The 20,229-nt window shown below is 39.8% G+C and overlaps 2 protein-coding genes and 1 pseudogene across 2 annotated transcripts; 1 reads left to right on the plus strand and 2 right to left on the minus strand.

Moving 5' to 3' along the window:
* Positions 1-287: 287 nt before the first annotated feature.
* Positions 288-14,508, minus strand: csdc2b (cold shock domain containing C2, RNA binding b). The gene is made up of 4 exons (XM_015008205.2): positions 14,187-14,508; positions 4,724-5,032; positions 3,238-3,360; positions 288-2,165 (listed from the first exon to the last, which is right to left on the minus strand). The coding sequence occupies exons 2-4, from the start codon at positions 4,903-4,905 to the stop codon at positions 2,003-2,005; spliced, it is 468 nt and encodes a 155-aa protein (XP_014863691.1). The 5' UTR covers positions 4,906-5,032; positions 14,187-14,508; the 3' UTR covers positions 288-2,002.
* Positions 8,416-9,608, plus strand: LOC148157966 (uncharacterized; annotated as a pseudogene).
* Positions 14,509-15,805: 1,297 nt separating the features above from the next.
* On the minus strand, positions 15,806-20,177 carry polr3h (polymerase (RNA) III (DNA directed) polypeptide H). The gene is made up of 6 exons (XM_015008204.2): positions 19,835-20,177; positions 18,645-18,741; positions 18,446-18,532; positions 17,342-17,405; positions 17,011-17,245; positions 15,806-16,119 (listed from the first exon to the last, which is right to left on the minus strand). Exons 1-6 carry the CDS (start codon positions 19,943-19,945, stop codon positions 16,069-16,071), a joined length of 645 nt encoding a protein of 214 aa, XP_014863690.2. The 5' UTR covers positions 19,946-20,177; the 3' UTR covers positions 15,806-16,068.
* Between the last annotated feature and the right edge of the window lie 52 nt (positions 20,178-20,229).

The following is a 20,229-nucleotide window of genomic DNA, read 5'->3' on the forward strand; positions in this document are numbered from 1 at the left end:
ATTCAGCTTCCAACCACTAGATGTCACCTTTTCCCTCTAATAACTTTTTAAAGGGTTTGCTCGTAGCTACAGCTTATCTTCACGCTTTATTGCTCCTGTTTTAGTTCAGATTCTCATAATAGCAAAAAATAACATTCTTGTCGCTTGCATATGTCGATTATTTTAATGTTTTCTTTAACATTTAATTCTTATTTTGAGTTGTAGAAAGAGTTAAACACAACATAGCATCAGCAGCTCTGGTGTACCACACTTGAATTTGTTCAGACTCCAAATAAACACACCTTCAGTTCAAATCATAAATCACACTTTAATGTTTTTTCAAGGCTCAGTTGAAGTGATAAAAGCACCTTTTCAGGCAAAGACACGGACACACGTGACGGCGGGAAACTTGCAGTAGTAGAAAATGAGGTGCAGTGTCCCATTTAACCTGGGTAGCTACGATATGCGGAGATCCTTTAACACATGACACGGTGAGGCAGGCCACCACGTTTCCCCAAACACACGATTTTCACTCACTGGCAGTAAAAACCACAGCTGTGATGATATATCTGATGCAAACTGGCAGGTCGAGTAGCTTTCATACTCAGCAAAATGCAAAGCGTGTCATAATCTGACGACAAAATATATTAATTCACACACAAATATCCACGCTGAGAGAACAATGAAGTAGATCTACTTTTATGGGAATGTGTGCAGTTTCTATTTGAACTAGTGGCGGCTTTTTATATGGACAATATGGCTCTCTGCCCTTGGCGCCACTCCATCAGGGGGTAGCCCAGGTACTCAAAAACAAATAAATTAATGAAAATATCGTTGACATTTCTGCTGCTAAATAGTTTTCTGTTGCTTACTTGGTTGTCCCATTTGCATTGTGAAATGTAAAAGAAAAACATTACAATGACCTATTCTGCACTAAACTAAAGGACAATTACAACATCTTTTGACAGCTTGTTCAAAATCTAAAATGTTTAGCTCAACCTGGATAAGTCATCACTGATCTGGGATTACTTGAGAATTTTTAAACTTTTACTTTATTTTCAAAAAGTCCTTTTATCCTTCTCAAAAATATAGCTAAAAATGTCTTCTCTCTTAACATCTTGTTTCCTTTACTGTCCTTAACCTAATTTCAGATTCATATGTATATAAAGGAACCACCATTGACTTGGAAATGTTTCTTTAACTGTTTATAAAAAGCCAGTAGTTTGTCTGCTCAAGGTCAAATGACCCTTCCTGCGTCTGTCACATGATATTTTGTTGGGGTTTTTTTTTTATAATGATGATGTGAAACCAGGAAGGAGATATGAGACGTCTCATCATGGGAGGAGATGTAAAAAGCCTCACAGCTTCCCTGGTACTCCAGGACTAACCCGTCTTATTCCTGAATGTTGCCATCGCTTCCTTTTGCATCAGCTGTTCTCTGAGTTTAATATATCCATTTTAAATTTGTACATCTGATGTAGCAACAGTGCAGACTGGGTGGGATAAATCCCACGACAAACCCTTGCAGCAAACATGTGACTCTGGAAACTTTGATGCAGCAGAGAAACAGCTGCAAAGAGGGGAAGTAAAACTGAAAACACATCGTCTCCTCACACACACGCACACACTGCAGTCTGCACCATGGACATGATTAATGTTCCCAGTATTTCTTTTTCTATTTTTTTAAACTAGCTGTGAACAAACTAACCCAAAAACAAACAAACAAAAGAACTCCTTGCACTTGTAAGTGTGGTTAATTTATGGTCCCCACTTCAATTTGAACATAAATAACACAAAGAGGATTTGTTGGAATAGCTTGAACAGAATCTATCACTTGCCTGCAACAGTAACTATTTCATTATCAGCTCTGACTGACAGAGTAGAGGAACATATATTTCTAAAAAGAGGTTGCTGTTTTTTTTGTTTGTTTTTTTTAAACGAAGCAAAAAGTCCAGGAGCACCGCCACCGTCCCCGCCGACACGAGCCGGAGGGTTGCCGTCCTCCGGCAGCGGGTCTCGGCGACTACGAGCTGATGATCTGTCCGGACCAGGTCTCGTGTTTCGTCCCCGGGTTGAGGTGGATGATCTTCACCTCCACTGCCTGCACCTTAATGTTCTTAGGGGGAACTCGGCACACCTTGTACGTGACCTCGTCTCCCTCGACGGGGACGTACTCGCCCTCGATGCTGCAACGCAGACAAACAGAGGCGGGGAAGGCCGCTTTCCTTTAAAACGCACTTTTAGAGCTTAAAAAAAACAACAACATTGCGTTTGTTTATTTTTAAACTAAATGAACTGGGAAGTCTGATTTATTTTAATTTTTTTAGATCCAAGTCAAGAAAATCAAATAGAAAAGCTCCTGAAGTTCTTCTTTTTTTTAGCTGAGAGGTCAAAGGTCTCAGCAAAGGTCTCCCCTATAAACATTGGGAAAATTGCAGGAACAAACACTGAATTTGCACCTATGATGTTTTTTAAGCTCAATAAAAACCCATAGTACTGTCTTAACACTGCTAAATCTCTTTGTGTCGGTTTACACTGCAAAAACACAAAATATTTTTTATCTAGTTTTTACTGCAAATATCTCAGTACACTTGAAATAAGACAAAACTAACTTACAAGTAATTTCTTTGCAGTAAACAGGAGCTTGATTTAAGCCAAAAATCCCCTAGCGTGGATTTTAAAAAGTACTAGTTCTACTGTCAGATTATTTCACACACCATAACACTTTTCCCATGTTAATAGTGAAAAATTAGAGAAAGTTTAAGAAATAAACCACTGATGCTGTGCTCATTAAACCAGTATAAAATCATAAGTTTCGAAACATCTTTCTTTTAGAGTTTAACACATAAAAAGCTTGTAGTCAGCTGGTACTGGCTTTAGGTTTTTAGCTCCACAACAATTAGTAGCTGTTTAATCATTTGGGTGTGATGTCACTTCCAGATCCAGGTTCCAAATTAAATGCAGCTTTTCACCAGGTGTCTTACAAAACATCGTTTACTAAAATTACAGAAGCAAATCAACTTTAGCCCTTAAAATAAGATGCTTCGACTCAGCAAAATGAGCAACTCAGTGATTTTAGGAAAGCGAGACGACAAAGTGCAGAGTGTACACGATTTGCTGTGCCTGTTCTAACATTAGACGCTCTTCTTGGCATAAAGAGAAAAGTTATTTCCAGAGCTGGCGCTGCAGGTGGGGCGGTACCTGCAATTTAGCTAACGCAGCGCGTCTGTTTGCCTTTGGCCGCTGTTTCTAACTTACTCTGAGATGTGAACAAAGATGTCTTCTCCGCCGTGCAACGGCTGGATGAAGCCGTGGCCTTGTGATCTGGAAAAGTTCTTGCATGTGCCCTTGAAAACTGGACCCGAGTGAGCGCGGACCGTACTGCGGACAAAGGGATGACATTAAATCACAGAGAGAAGCATAAAATTAGTTAGGATAAGTTACTTATTCAGTATTATTGAAGAACAGAGCTTCACAGAGCACAATCCTACCAGTCTCCCCCCAGTGTATTAAAAGCCTGGCGGGCCACCAGGCTTCAGTTGTGCCCTCACCAGGTTTAGCATTGCTTATTTATTCACAGGGTTTTTTTATGTTTACATAGACTCTGATACTCTGTATCAACTACATTTTAATTGATTTGATAGAAATATATAATTTATGATGCTGTTCCAACAGATTTTTTTTTTTAATGTAAAACACTTTGTAACTCTTAAATAGGTGCTATATACAAAAACTATTACTATAACTCCATAACTTTAAAATACTTGAATACTGTTTACATTGAAAAATACCCTAAAATAATACAACTTGTATGATTTGGGCATTTTATATAAAGTAAAATGTCTGCAAAACACACATTCATTAAAAAAAGGAAAGAAACCATTTTGGATCACCCCTTAAAAACTTGTGGCCCAGGGCTACTGCCCCTTTAAGCCTGCTCCAAAGTATGGGCCTAGTGCCGGACCCAATGTGTTTTTCTCCAACAGGTTTCCTGTTATGTCAACACAGAATCCCATCTGTTCTCATTGCCAGAAATATTATTAATAATGGAGGGAAACCCCTTCTAAATCAGCGAAAGTTCAAAGTTTTGCTTTCCTGGAGGGTAAACCAGGAAAAAAAATTAAACAGTGACCTTTAACCTGCTGTGAAAGTTACTGCAACACTGTGCCTCAATAGGAAATGAGACAGTTTGGCTCATGCTAATCATGTAAAATGTACGAGCGCACAGTGGAATAAAAGTTTTTACAAAGTTTTATTTAATAGAAAATCCTTCTAATTAATAACTTTTGTACCAAAAATTATTCACCTCCAAACGCAACGCGGCTTTTCAATAGATTTTTTTTTTTTATTACAAAGACTGTTGCCATTTTTTTTTCTAGATAGCTAAAGAGACGAGTCAAGCTGCAGCTAACGCTACTTTGCCTTAAGCCAGGGGTGTCAAACTCCAGTCCTCGAGGGCCGCTGTCCTGCAGCTTTTAGATGTGCCACAGGTACAAAACACTGGAATGAAACGGCTTAATTACCTCCTCCTTGTGTCGACAAATTCTCCAGAGCCTTGCTGATGACCTAATTATTCTATTCAGGTGTGGTGCAGCAGAGGCACATCTAAAAGTTGCAGGACACCGGCCCTTGAGGACTGGATTTCGACACCCCTGCAAGCTAACCTGCAGCGTTCGGCCATTATTAGGTGGGGGTTTGTTAGTAAACTGCATGAAGGAGGAAAACGTCAACTTCTCTAACGTACGCTGAGTAGGTGCGGTTTCGTTTGGTCGGCAGCGGGCTGGGCAGGTCGCGGGGAAGCGGGGGCTCCCTCCCTTCATGCCACACCCTGTTCCCCTCCCGCGGGAACGGGAAGGAGAGGGTGAGCGGGGCGTTGGGGGAGCGCAGGGGCGTTCCGGAGGGAGACGTGATGCTGGGGTCTGCCATGTCAGACTAGATGAAGGGATGAAGGGCTGAGGAAGACGATGTGGTCACCCTGGTCTGTCCTCTGTGAGTCAGACGCCCACCTTGCCGTGGGTCAGCGCCGCCGATTGAGCTCCGTCAACAAGACTTACTGTCAGGAGGAGGAAAGGCAAATCAGAAAAGACATTAAGGGGGCTGTGATGCAGGGGCAGTCCAAGCCTTTTTGGGGCCGAAAGCAGATTTTCATTTGGGCCTCCTGTACCTTCCAACTAGTGACATGTAGTGAGGTTCATAACTGGTGAGGGACTGACTTAATTATAATCATATTTACAAATATAGAGCTCCTGCATGTTATTGTTCACATGGAAATGTCGCGCATCCGGAAATGTCGCTCATGAGCGCCCCCTGCCATGAGGCAAGAGAACTGCCTCACCTCAAGTCTGTTCTCTGCTGTTTATGATCGCTCCTCAGCACACGAAACACGTTATACATACAGTTGGTGACAATAAAAATAACCTGTACATTATAAGCAAAATTATGAAAAAATCAGTTCATATATTACATGTTTTTTATTTTATTGGTACGTACAGACAGGATGAGACCGCACATCACTGTTGTGAATATTTCTAAAAGTCATCACTTGACTGCATCCAACATATTCAAACACATGAAAAATTATCACATATTGTCACTTGACACAATTTTTACTTCAACTAGCATCAGTTAAGCCAGTTAGTAAAAAGCCTCTTTTCAGTTACATATTTTATTATAATTGTTGTGCTCCCTTTATGGATAGTGTTAGTTCTTTAAGGTACAGCCACCACAAGCATCCGGTAAAGGATGAGAGGAGAGATTTCAGGTCCAAACTTTCTTTAATAGAGCTTAGAGTGGTCTACAAGAAATACAGAAGACAAATTTTAAAAAGCTATTATTTTTACTCGCTCTAAACAGTTATTTCTAAGTTGTCCAGCCGATGGTAGCAAGAAACCACAAATAAACCACAAACCACATTATCATAATATTATCTCTGTAAATTGTCATATGTATGTATTTAAGTTGCACAGACATACAAATCCTGCTTAAATACTAACGAAACTTACTTTTATTCATTTACATTTATCTTTCTCACATGCTGTTTTTATCTTAATTATGTAAAGCACTTTGAAATGCCTTGCTACTGAAATGTGCTATACAAATAAAATTTGATTGATTGGTTGATTACACGCTGCCGGTCTCCAGCGATTACTTCGTCAACTTTCTGCTCATCTAACACTGAAGATGTGCTCTTACAACAACAACAACGGCTATTGGCAGCTTGAAATTACAACGAACCAATCACAGCAAACATTACTCAGACGACTTCCTGAGCTCTTAAATTAGTCCATTTTCAACAAATATAAAACAAAAGATTTTTGTCGAAAAAACATAACAATTTCCTTGATAGATGAATCCTGCACCCAAACTACAGCAAGAGAACCGAGGCATAAAAAATAAATGAATAAAAAAAAGCCAAGGGCAAGACATAAAAGGTACAATAAACATACTGAAATAAAATTACACATTTTCTGTTAAACTATCTGTTGATAGTTTTCTCTCCGACAACAGTGAACTCAGCTTTAAAAAAAAAAGTTATTTAAATGCGCTTCTCTCGGAGTTCTACATAAAAGTTCTTGAAAATAAAACAATTTCTCCGAAAACCCCCCCCGAAACAGATAGACTGAAACAGAAAGGAGAGTATATCACAACGCACACGAATAAGAAATATACCGTTCTTCAAAATAAGAGCATAAAATTCTAACCACCATACAACTCTCATCCATTTATAGAATACCGTTCATTAATGTCAATTTAGTAGCATAACTTATTTTATCATTCAATTTTAAATAGTCATAGTAGCCTAGGCTAGCTACGCTGACAACATGCTAGCTAACGTCAAAACGACAAGGTAATGGTTTGTAACTATGGCAACAAGTGACAGTTAAAAGCTCGCTGACTCTTTCTGCAGTCAGGTTGCGCGCGCATCCTTGTGTTAGTAAAAAATCCATAAGACAAGGGTTTGCTCAGGAATAAATGAAGTATTTGAGTGAACCAAAATATTACAACTAGATGTTACCTGACTTAATATCTGTGTTTAACTGTCATTTGGGAAAGCCCAAATGAGTCAGGTGTTCTAAACCTGGACCAGCTGGCAGCAGGCAAGCGGAGCTGGGTGTTAATGCAGCGGGAGCAGACATCTCCGAAAACGTCGAAGCAATATTGCAATTAGGTGATGCACTGATGAACCGAGCAGAAATGTGAGATTTATACATCTACATTCTCGCCTACAAACATTGTATAAATCGTGTCACGGTTGCTAAGCAACATAACGCCGAGGTGGAGGCTAGGCAGTTAGCTGAAGGCTACAGCTTCTCTCTGCAATGCTCTTTGCCTTCGCAGGACCCCTCTTCCGTAGACCGGGTCGTTTCTCAAGCCCATGAAAGAATAAGCTTGAAAGGATGCAGACCCTGAACTCGGACACAAAGCTCTAGTGGTCTGGAATACTTGTTTTTATGTATATTTTTTGCATGTCTTTTTTGTTTGCGTCCTTTCTTTGTTGCATTTGTTTTTCTCGTGTTTGCTGTGCATTTGCACCTGTCGACCACCGTAGTATTTTAACGATTGTGTATTTTAGTTCTGCTTGTGTCCATATGGTTATATGTATTTGTTATAAGTTGCATTGTCATCACTGTTATGTGTAGACGGTTATGGGGTTCCCCTGTCTGACTCTGCTGACTTCCACTCACATGTGATGAACCTGTCATGTGGGCGGGGGATCAGGGGAGCGGGAGGACCAGGACCGATGCTGAGCTGACAGAACACCAGAAGAGCGGAGAGTTCAGTGTGTTAGCAGTGAAGCTATTCAGTTGAGTGTAACGGTTTGTTAGAGGCGCGAGCTGCAGCCTAAGGAATAGCAACTCGCTCTGATTTCTAATAAACCCTGTTGACGGTACCACATCTGCAGTGTGTTGGCGTCATTACAGTATTTACTTGCAGTACTACACCACTTTAAAAGGTACAGGATTGAAAAGGTAAATGTATCTACAGACGCCAGCTTTTTTTTAAACCGTTTTTTGGAAAGCACGGTAAAAAAAAAAAAAAAAGTTGGCGTTTGTAGCTACCAGTATTTTTTTTTTTTTTTGTTCTTTAAGAAAAACGTAGATTACTGTTCTTTCGAAAGATCGGTAAACTGGCATCTACAGAAGCCAGTCTTTTACCGTTCTTTCAAGAAACGGTAAACTACTGTCAGGATTAATTACGGTACAGCTACTGTGTATTTACAGTAAACTTCTGGCGCCTATAGCTGCCAGTATGTTACTGTAAATTTACAGGATTATTTCTTAGAGTGTGGAGAATTTACTTAGCAGTTCACAGTTAGATTTTCAACCTTGTTTGGTGTACTTTTCTTTTGGAGATTTACATCAAACTTAACGAGAAATCTGTACTGAGTTTTAGACAAGTGATTTATCTTAGAACCAGACACAAACAAAGGTCACAATGCAGTCCGACCAGCCTAGAATCGAAGAGGCTTCATTCAACGACATCGAAAGGGAATTACAGATCCCCGAGAAACCCAAGCGCAAGAAGAAGAAGGTGTCGTTTGCAGTCTGGTTGGAGCAGCAGACAAAGAAGTCTGCTGAAAATATCGGACAGCAGGACAAAAATGAAAATGAATCAGTCGCCAAAGCACCAAGCAATTCAGCTGAAGGAACTGGAACAGAAGGCATTACCGAAGTTTCCGAAAAACCATCAATCTCCGGTCAGCAGGAAAAAATCGATATGGTAGAGAAGTCCTCTAAGTCTTGTTCTGACAAAACAGATCAAAAAGGGGAGAAATGGACAACAAAAACTAAGCGGATCAAAAGGAAGCCACTGATATGGAAATCTTTCCCCGAGCCAGACGCTTCCATAGATTTAACGTTTTTTACAGAAAGTGACATCGCTAACGGTCCTCTGCCGGAAAAACAAAGTCATCATTCTGCTTTGCCCAGCAGCGGAAAGAGGACATTTTGGAAAGTGCTCCCCAACTCAGAACCTCGGATAGATTTAAGTTTTATTGCTGAGAATTTAACCAAGGTTCCTGATAGTCAGACAGAAGAAAATATTCAAGGAGAGGGTTTAAGTAAAAATCAGAATTTACCCCAGTCTTCTGAAAACAAAAGTGAAGCAACGTGCACATGTCTTGAAAAATTTAAGGAGACTGAAATGGAATACATCAAAATGCAGAAATCTTTAATGAGACAACTTGATGACATGTTTGGTACAAATCGTCAACTTAGTGCTAAACTTAGACACCAGAAAGATTTAATGAGGAAAAGAGTCTCAGAAAGAAACCAAAGGAAGAACTCAATGGTTTCTGTTAAAGTTCAGACGGATTCACAAGAACGCCCACAGCAGAAAACCGTCCATTATCAATCTGTTTCGGTACAAACGAGATGGACAAAGAGGAAACCAGCCATCGGTTACATTCAGACCGTCGAACGACTTCGACGCAAACGGAAATCGATGTGCTGGAAACCTTGAAACCAGTCAGTCGAACGATTTCAACTCAGACGGAGATCGATGTGCTGGAAACCAGCTATAGATTAGAACCAGTCCATCTAACAGCTGAATTGGAAACAGTCTGTAAAGAAGATTCTGAACCAAACAGTGAAGTACAAAAAGTTTCAGTACTCATCTTTCATCTCTGAAAGATGAGAGTCATGGAAAAGAAACAGAGATCGCTACATTACAGCAGATCAGTGAGGAAGAAGTTGTTTCTGTAAACCAACCAGATGGGGACCAGCAAGACAAGAAAAAAACCATCGAGGAAAGCTAAATGGAGGATCAAAAGAAAGGCAGCAATTAAAGCTGCCTCTGAATTGAAAAACGTCAACAAGAACAACATTTCAGGAAAAAACAGTGAAGAAGCTTCTGTACCAGATGTGGATGAGACAATCGCAGTCAAAAATAACATTCATATGACTGAAGCAATGATTTATAGCCCCAAAAATATCTCAGAAGAGCCAATGATCTCTGACAGCCAAAAGAATGGGGATCATGAATTGAAAAAAATATCAAAGAAAATTAAGAATAAAAACAAGAGAAAGGCAGCACTGAAAGCTCTTTCTGAATGGGAAACAGCCAAAAATGACAACGTTTGTGTAGAAAACATTGAAGAGGAAGTTTCAGAGCTGGCAACTGAAGATGAAATCCCTGAAATAGAGCGGGGATCTATGGGGATCAGCAGGATGATAAAAATACTGAGACATCAATACCTGATTCAGAAACGATACCAGAGATCATCGAGAAAGTTTCTGAACAAATACAGACCAAACTTTGCTCTATTTCAGAAGACGTCACAGGTGAGGTTCCAGTAGGTACCACAGAAGGGGAGAGCGGCCTGATGGAAGAACAAAGGACACCCCCTCCACGGATGAAGGTTACATCAAAGAAAGATGAGATCCAAACGATACCCCAGGAATCAGAACCTGAAGCAGCTGAAGAGTCAGCAGAACAAAAGAATATGTCGGAACAAGAAGAGAGTCCCAGGAAGAGGATCTCACTGAGGAGGAGAATTAAAAATGCTTTAACGCAAACATCTCGGCGCCAATTCAAAGATGGACATTAAGAACTATCAGCGCAGACATCAACAGTAAATTAGATTTAAAAGGGGGGTGGGGCCACATGTATTTTGGGTGATTGGTGGGAATTGGAAAAAGAGCTGCTATTGCTAATTGGACATATTAATATTAAAAAGACAGGACTGCACAATGGGAAATGTCTCCCCTGTAGGTGTGGGTTCACTCCGGGTGCGTCGGCTTCCCAACATTCAACATGTTCATCCTTTGTAAAATTTGTATTTGTAATTCTAAACATAAAATAAGACAACCATATTTATTAATTAAATGTAAAGGGATATTTAGGAAAACAATTTGAACAACGTGGAAAAAAAATAGAATTTAGAAGTCTAACCTATACAAATTGGGGGGAAAAAAATTCAAAAACTATCTTTCTGGGCAAGATATATATATGACGTATCTCTCTATATAGAGAGAGATATCTAAATCTATATATCTGTCTCTCTCTATAAATATATATAAATCTATATATAGATACATATATCTACATAGCGATATCAATATATCTACCTCTCTCTAGCATATATATTTATAGAGAGAAGTAGGTATATAGATACATAGATGTAGATATGTAGACATGTTTATATCTATATAAGTATCAGTCGACTGATATCTATATATATATATATATATATATATATATATACACACAGTAAAAAATGCTGGGTTATGTTCATAACCCAATTTCTGGGTTGAAGCTGTTGGGTCATAGGTTGGGTTAGTTTGACCAAATATTGGGTCAAAATTCATAACTCATGAGTTGGGTCAGAAATTTACCGGAAGTCTACGGCTTGCACACTTCTGTTGGGTCCAGTGTTGGGTAGATTTACCCAAACGGCTGGGTTAAAGACGAAACTTGGGAGAAGCCACGCCCCTCTTCACAAGCCTCCATTTTCAACAAATCTGTGAACGTTGCATATCGGACTTCTCTACTTTGAAATAAGACATGGTAAGTAAAAAGAAGATAAAGTTTCAACGTGAATAGGATTTTATAAATAAATAGATGTATTTCGAACATGTTATTTATTTTTATGGTTATTTAAAATGTTTATTACGGTAGGTTGCTCTGACAAAGAGCTTCGGTGTTGCTACAACACGGCTGTTGGAAAAAAAAGATGAAGGGGAAGGGCACAGTTTGTCAAGTAAACTAAATTCAGTTGTTTAATATAACCTCAATCGTATTTGTTCGTAACTTAACATAGTCAAATTTTTTTTAAATCGATTTAGTTTTAAAAGAAAAGGTAGTTGACGGTTTGTCCCCTGATTTTCGCGGGCTTAGTTCACTAGCAGGGTGCAATATGCGCGCGCATCCTCAGCGGGCTGAGGCTACGTGTTCGAACACCAGCAGTAATGGCGGAGGAGAGCGAGCAGAGCTTTAATAATGTGGGCATATTATGCTTTTATCGCTCCCCTGCAGCCGCTGGCTCGTCTCGCCCGCTCTGTCAGTTGACCGGGTCATCATAAGGCTCGTTAAGCCGAGAGAGAACGACTGTCTCCCGGTACTGGTTTTCGGCAACGAGTTAAAAGCAAAACTAAGACAATATATAATGTTAATGTTTGCTAATTTTATTATTGTTACTATTAACTACAAATACATTTATAATACATTTATTTAAAGTTGGTGCTGAAAGTTATTCAGCACTAAGTTAGTGTTTAAGTTAAGTTTTACTTCTAAATTAAATAATATGTGTTATTTAATTTATTAAATGCTATATTTATTTTTAGGAACATAAAATTACTCTGAACATTTGAAATTGCTGGCTAATTACAAGTTATTTGCAGTGAAGACAGCTATAAGATTTAATTCAGTCATTCTTTTGATTTGTGATTTTGTCTTTTCTGATAGATTTTGTAATTTTACATCCAGGATCTTCAGGAGAATTGAACAAAACCCAAACTCCTCGTTCTCAACAAAGACCTTCTGCATGACCAAGAACATGAGTCTTCTCCCTCAAGGTATTGAAGCTCAGAAGAAATGTTCTCTAAAATGTTTTCATGCTTTTTAGTTAATGCACCATTTTAACACTAACTTATGTTTGATACAGAAGATGATGTAGCTCTGGAGCTGCTGCCAGTTCTCCTCCCTGCTCCACCTTACTCATTAGGAAGAGTTTCAGACCCATCAACCTGGAAGTTCAGAAGGTTTCATTGATATCCAACCTGTAAGTCAACATTCATCTCTGAATCTTGCTCAAATTGTTTGCTGTTGAAATAAGTGCATCACTAATGGCCTGTTTTTTTCTGTCTTCTCTCTCCATCAGGTTGGGACAAACCTGGTGGCACATCTACAAAATGCGACAACCCGTATGTCCTCATGCAGGGAGACAGGCAAAATGCTAAAGTGATGTTGAAAATGCTGCTTGTTTAATGGCTGAAAGTTTTACTTGTAGTTTGCTTTAAAACAGACTTTTTTGCATTAAATGTTTTCTAATGTGTAATAACAGATACTTCTGGAGTTGTAGCCAAATGAGTTGAAGTGATTTAATTATATACTTTTGAAACAACTTACTTATGTTTTGTAACTTTTGTAAATAAAATCTGCTGGAGCTACATATGTATCACATGGAAATAAGAGAAGCTTTAAATTCAGATTGTTTTTAATCCTGTTTTTATATAGTGAAATTTAAAATAATTTTTTTAACCCAACTTTAGTGGTATAATAACCCTTGTGTTGAGTTATGAGTTTCAACCCAATATTGGGTCAATTTAACCAATTTAAACAAGTCAATTTAACCCAACGTTTGGTTAGTTGTCATGACCCACTGTGCTGGGTCAAACCCTCAACCCAACCCAGTTGAGTTAAAACAACCCAGAGCTGGGTTGGTCCATATTTGGCCCAGCGCTGGGTTCCGAATTGGGTTATTTTTAACCCAGCAGTTCATATATATATATATATATATATATATATATGTATATGTATGTATGTATATATATATATATATATATATATATATATATATATATATATATATATATATAATAAGCGTGTGTGACGCTTTTTACATCCCCCCGCTTTTTGTGATGATGTCACACAGCATGACGCCAGAACAGCTGCAGAGTGGGGCGTTCGTGACGTCAGAGACCTGTTTCCATATGACAGACTGTATATGGTTTACTATTCCTAAAGGACCGCATCACGAGGATTTACTACAGCGCTATACTCTTACAATATTACCGAAATTGATTATTTAATCGATAAAACAATCACATAAATCAAATATTTCCTTGTCCTCTGTAAAATTCATGACATGTGGGCATTTGAAGAAAAGAATAATAAAAGGCTTGGGGACATTTTTCCACCGTAGCTCCACTCATTTGCACTTTCTGCAGACAGACAGACAGACTCGCCCTCAGACCTCAGCAGCTTCTCTGAATCGGGGTGAAAAGCAGTGAGAGGATCACCGGAGAGCAACCAGACAATAGAAAAGTCAGACAAAAGCGGGGTGAAGGGTCGCTGCTGTCGGCGTGAGGCGGATGAATCGGTCATAAATACAACAAATCCGTAGTAAATAGCCTCTGTTCTCCGGCAGAACAACCATCATTGTTCACATCTGGGAAAAACAAAGCAACCCAGACCTTCTCAGCTTCATGTATACACACAGCCCCCTAAAAATAAAAATAAAAACATACACACACTTAGCTACTTACGGCATGGGTGCCCGAACAGGATCCGATCGCTTGTCTCTCTTATGTTTTGACTCGATGCGGATTATATAAGGAGCAAATTAAATAAATAAGTCGCGCAAATCCGCGCAGATCGTCCGGAAAACCCTGGCGTGGTGCTGGAGTTGACTGCGGAGGGTCTGCGCAGCTGCAGGAGATTCCGATGGCGTGATGCGACTTGTGCGTGAAAGTGACTTTGGTCATCTACCTTCCTCCTCCTGCTCCTCCTCCTCCCCGCCTGACCTGCATCCGCAGAGGGAGCAGCCAGGCCCTGGTGTTGCTGGGGAATCTTTGCAGCAGTCTGGAGCAGGCTGTCACACATAAACACGGTTTTATCCAGTCTGCAGTCAGCCAGCTGCTGCATGAGCGATGAGGTCACGCATTCCTGCTGGATTCCGCAGGGAAAGTGCGGGGATGGTTGACAACATGACATGTTTCCTCAGAAAACGAGAGGGAGCAAATCGGGGATTTTGATCAACTTTCCCAGCTGGAGCAGCATTGACAGGCGATGCCGGGAAACTTCTTGTTCTGCTTTCTCTCTTCTTTTTTTATATTTCACAAACACAAGTGGGTTACTCGTGAACTGTGGTCGTGTCTGTGTCCTTCACTTCCCTTTACTGCTGATTTTAAATGCAGGTGGTGACTAATCTCTGGATGTGTGACAACTGAAACGCCCAGCAGCTGGATTTAAACCAACGCAGAAGCACCAGGGAAAGACTCAGTATGATGCAGCCACCACCGTGCTGTTTAATTCTGAGCTTTGAAAGCCCCACCATAACTCCTGTAGACATACTTCTTGTTCAAACAGCTCAATTTGTCTCATTTTACCTAAAAATCTGTCAGAAAGCGTCTGGCAGCAACTTTCCATCAGTCCTGAAGCTGCCGATTTTGGGTGTCAACCTGTAGGCCAAATTCATGGGAACAGGAGGCTGACATAAGTTTACAAAAATCAAGTAAGGATGCTCCACATCATAGTCCTGGTTAAATTTAATAAACTTATAAAATCTCAATTTCATGCTGCATTTGGTTCTGTCAAGAACCGGTGGTCCGGTTTGACATGCAAGATGTAAAAAGGACACATATACACTTTTTTTTTTTAGACTTATTAGTGGCAACATAAACATTTCACCTCAACATAAAAAGAAAATTTTTAATCCCACAAAATTTAATATTTTTGTGTTTCTGCTTCTCAAAGTAGAGGAAGAACCTTGTAAAATATCAAATCTTAAATATTTTTTTTCCACAAAAAACTGAGTGCTCCTTTAAAATACTTGTATAACAAACCCTTTTTGTGTTTATCCTGTGACTTTTTTATTAATTAAAGTTGGTCAAATGTTGTCTAAAAAGGAATCTCTAAATATTACTTTGACGTTTGGCCAAATACTACAGGCTAAATCATATTTTGGCTACTTAGCCAGCAGAGAAACTTTGCTACAGTTGTCAGGAAGTGATGTCACAAGTTTTTTTTTTCTCTCCTACCATCATAAACATGTAGAAGAGTAGAGACCGCTGTCATTTACCAAATTGTAGATTAAAAAAAAACCAATATGTTTAATCCGTTTGTACTTTGAGTTATCAAGACATGTAACAACATAAATAAATCATTATTTGGTTAATTTGTTTTTGTTTTATTTCAGAAACTTGTGTTGTATAAACAAACTAATATAATTTCTCGTTAATAAATACATGCAGGAGCACCCGGTCAGTACGACAGGTTTGCTCCTGAGCGCGGCTCCGTCCGGCCCGACGCTCCGCTCGTGTAACAAAACCGGCGGGTTCCTGTCCACCGTCCCTGAAGTCTGCGGACGGGATCAGCTGCAGCGTTCCGTCTGCTCTCAGTCGCCCCACGTCTCCCTTCGTTCCTCCTCTAGCTGTTCCACCAGGACAGCAGACCCAGTCCTGGCTCACAGATGGTCCCCTGGAACAGAAACAACAACAAAAAAAATAAAACGCAAAGTCAAGATGAGCGGCGCCGTTCAAGCTGCGACATGTTTGAGTCCCTGGCTGCACATGTAGCTGCAGGAGTCCTCTGCTCTCTTAAAGCCACAGAATGGGCTTCAGGCAGAGAAACGGTCCAATCAAACCACAGGGAAAAAAAGGTTTAATTACCAGTAAATAGAGAAATGAAAAATGAAAGATTAAAAAAACTGAACAGAGGTTTATTGTATCTTAAAGTTAAATTAAAAAGTACCTTATTTCGAATGATTAAATGTAGTAAATTAAATCATTCAAGTATCGTCAGAGAGTCGGTAATGGAGCTACTGCTCACTTTTAGAGCAGTGGCGCCCCCAAGTGGGACACATTAGCAATTACTAGCCTAATGCTTATAAGATTTTTTTTTTTAAAAGCTCGACCACCTCCACATTATTTATAATGCACATTAAAACTGACTTTTTGCAATAAACTTTAGTTGATTGTCATCGGTGCTCATCTACCAGTCTGCCTCTAAAAGAGTTTAAACTTGTCATTACAGCCACAAACCTTTTTACATAGTTTAAACTTTAAACTGCACTTCTTTGTTGGTACTAGAAGAAATTAGCTTTCTGAAATGATCAGATTTATAACAACAGAACAATCAGATTGGTAAGTCTGAGTTCCTGCACATGTAGCTGGTACGCCCTCCTGGACGTACCTGATTGGACTTTAAGGTCCAATCAGTGTGACTGTTTTGACTTGATGTTTCTAACCCATGTTCAGAACTGAAGAAAGGTGAAGTCCAGTTAAACACTTTGGATATTTTAGTGAACTTCCACCTCTATCAGAGCCATCTGTGTGGAAATGATCGGAAAGGAAACGTAACAGTCCTTACAACGAGTGTGTACGGAGCCTCCTTCTTGTCCCCGCTCTCCTCCGCCGGCGGTGCAGTCGACTGTCCAGGCTGAGCCGGAGCATCGGGCTTGGCGGCGGCGGGCCCCGTCGGCGACGTGTCCACGAAGACTTCGTCCGCCACCCGGAAGCGGATCTCCTCTCCCTGGTCCATGTAGAGGTCGTGCGCTCCCTCGTCCGTCTCGTACTCCCAGACCCAAACCTGCTCGGCTTCGTCGCTTTGGGGGGTGAAAGCTAAGGAACGGCTCGACCCGAACGATCGACGCGGCAAACAGCAATAAACCACCAGATGTTTGTTTCAAAGGTCAGGATACAATTTAGCCGGCTGCTGGAGAGACTCGGGTGGAATGAGAATGTCATCGAAGAAACCCATCGTCACTGTGAACCAGAGAGGTCAAATATCCACTGGAAATACTGTAAAATAAATACTTAACATGCGCTAACTTTATATGTAGGCTTGAAACGATTAACAGGATTAATCGTAATGATACAAATAACTGTCAACCAATTTAGTATTCGATTAATTGTTAACTGGAGTATACAGACTCAAAAAAAAAGACACAATCAGAGCAGTAATTAAGCAAAATAAAAAAAAGATACATTTTATATCCAAGATGAATATAACAAAAACTTTGTCTGCAAAAATGTTCCACCCAGAACTCAAGTTGCAGTTTTAGCTTCATCTGATTTAAATTCTGTAAAATAAAAAACGGACCTTTTGCTATTCAAATATTAATCTGTTAATCCAAAAATTATCAAGAGATTATTTATACGCTGTATTCATGTTAACTCTATGAAAAACGGTTGACCTGCTTCTAACATGTTGATGTTAAAAACAGGTTTTTAGCTGCAAAACCTTTGCTATAAATGAACAAGCATAAATCCTGTGATTTCATATTTTATGCTATAACATTTTTACTTTATGACTTCTTTATTCACATCTTTTGACGTATTTCTAATTTAAAACAAGGCTTAAGTTGTTAGATGAAAAATCTGCAAAATATGGCAAATTATTTTATCCGATTAATCGGCAGAATAACAGACGACTAAAATAATCATCAGTTGCAGTTATTATGAAATTTTATACATCAGCTTAAAGAATTAATGCAACCGTTGCAAAATCTGAACTCAACATCAGTTCAGTCACGTAACGACTTCTGGAGCAAAAAGCTTCAGACAGATGAAGCCAGAGCAGAAATGTTCGGCCTTTATGCACAACACCAAACCGCTTCTCATCACATATAGACTGTCACATACGGAGGTGGAGGGGTGATGATCTGGGCTCGTCGTGTCGCTCTACAGCCTTGATATGCAAGTCAGACAGCAGAAGTTTGGCTAAAGTTTTATACTCTACATTCTGCGTGAATAAATACCCGCTTGTGTCGACAGAATCATGACTGACGAAGGTCAATAGTTACCATGAACTCCCTCCTGGCTGCAGTATTTGATCTTGCCAACGAGGATCTCGTCAAGGAACGGGTGGAAGACGACAAACCTGAAGTGGACTAAAATAAAAAAAAATAAAAAAAGTCAAAGGAACAATGGGATCAGGCTTTTACTCAATAAGTAATACTGATGTAGCAGTCAGTGTCGCAGCACTTTAATCATTCATCATACCTTTAGTGTGCGAGGCGCCGTCTCCAGGGAAAATGTAGGAGTCTTCCAGTTTGGTGATGTCATACAAGCAGATGCAGAGACCCACATTGTAAACCACCTGGGGGTCAGAGAGCAAGTGTTGTAGTTTTACTGTAAAAAAAGAAAAGGTTTTGACGTAGCACAGATAACCATGTGATCAAATGAGATGTAGAAAGACTTGTCTTTCTTCGCCAAGCTTGACATTGTAGGAGACTATACTGTTTCAGTTCACTTCTAATAAAATTAGAGAACTTTTTCCTCCATAAGTGAACATCCATTTCCTTAACATTTGGTGCAATCGCCTTGGAAACTGTCTGACTTTCAAACCTTTTGGGCTTCCCTCCACAATCTTTCAATAAATAAATATTTTTTTCCACCACAGCATGTTCATTTCTCTGGGACAAAGTAACCGTTTCCTTCCTGAGAGATGTTAAGGCTGGACGTTGCCATGGTGATTATAGATGCTAGGTACCTGCAAGTTGGCCTCCACTGAATTCAACTGTTGCAAATTGAACACATCAGTAGATTAAAGAAGTTCCCAAATTGTTTAAAGGCAAAGCCAAAATGAAAATGTCTAAAACTACTTATGTAAATTGAAAACATGTGCTAACAGAAGTATTAAAATTCTCAGAAATCCAACTATTTATTAATCTACAAATGTTACGCGAGGACATCAAACCTCCTTAAACTTTAACTTAGTAGCTCTGTTTATCCCAAGACAGATCCAGGATTCTTAAAAATACTCAATGTATAAAGGAAAGCCAAGAATGAGATTTCCAAACTTCTAAATAAAATTTTTAAGTACAAATTCAAGCGTCTGCTATGAACGTACTGCAGACTGAATGCAAATCTGGAACAAACGTCCAGAAAACTGCAAAACAGCTGAAACACTGAGTTCCTTTAAATCAAGGCTAAAATCAAACCTGTTTAGGGCTGCATAATTACAGCAAAATTGACCAACAACATACAAGATGTGAATTGATGATTAAGCTGATGGCACTCGACAAAATGTAATGTTTATCACTTGTTTCTCAAATTAGTCACTGTATGATGTTTTTATGACTTTGTATTTTTGTGTTTTTATAACGTCACCTGTTCCTCTCTGCTCTGCAAAAGTTTGCTGCTAAAATCGCGTCTGCGCAGCCGCGGTTCTGAGGCGGGCGACCCCTCACCTTGTTGGCCAGCTTCTTGTTCAGCTCCTCCGCTATAGCATCGTTCAGCCGCCGGTCAAAGACCCACGGAGGGATCCGCACCGTGTCCACCATCTCCACCAGCACGAACATGACGCACGAGCGGGGGCAGCCTCACTCACACGGTCCAAACGCGGCCGAGCAGCGACAGGGAGGGACGCTGAGGTTAAGCGAACATGTTTTTAATTTCCTTCTGGTCTTCCAACAGCTTCAGCGGCTCACACTTCAGCAAGAAACCCAAGATATATACTCTATAAACTGCTTTCTAGTATCACACCTAACCAACGTGAGCTTCTTCTTCTGGTTTGAACGACTTATTTCAAGTCTCACTATCGCCCCCTCCTGGAGATATATCACTCCTACAGCGTAAAGGCTTA

Source organism: Poecilia mexicana, unplaced genomic scaffold (genome assembly GCF_051168715.1).
Source record: "Poecilia mexicana isolate PSO_F unplaced genomic scaffold, ASM5116871v1 scaffold_8, whole genome shotgun sequence".
Lineage (NCBI taxonomy): Eukaryota > Metazoa > Chordata > Actinopteri > Cyprinodontiformes > Poeciliidae > Poecilia > Poecilia mexicana.

Coding starts and splice junctions, on each gene's coding strand:
- csdc2b (XM_015008205.2), bottom strand. CDS start 4,905: ATGGCAGACCCCAGCATCACGTCTCCCTCCGGAACGCCCCTGCGCTCC. Junction 3,361..4,723: donor CGAAACCGCACCTACTCAGC/GTACGTTAGAGA, acceptor CTTTGTCCGCAG/TACGGTCCGCGCTCACTCGG. Junction 2,166..3,237: donor ATCTTTGTTCACATCTCAGA/GTAAGTTAGAAA, acceptor TCTGCGTTGCAG/CATCGAGGGCGAGTACGTCC.
- polr3h (XM_015008204.2), bottom strand. CDS start 19,945: ATGTTCGTGCTGGTGGAGATGGTGGACACGGTGCGGATCCCTCCGTGG. Junction 18,742..19,834: donor ACAAGAAGCTGGCCAACAAG/GTGAGGGGTCGC, acceptor TCTGACCCCCAG/GTGGTTTACAATGTGGGTCT. Junction 17,246..17,341: donor CTCCAGCAGCCGGCTAAATT/GTATCCTGACCT, acceptor CACCCCCCAAAG/CGACGAAGCCGAGCAGGTTT.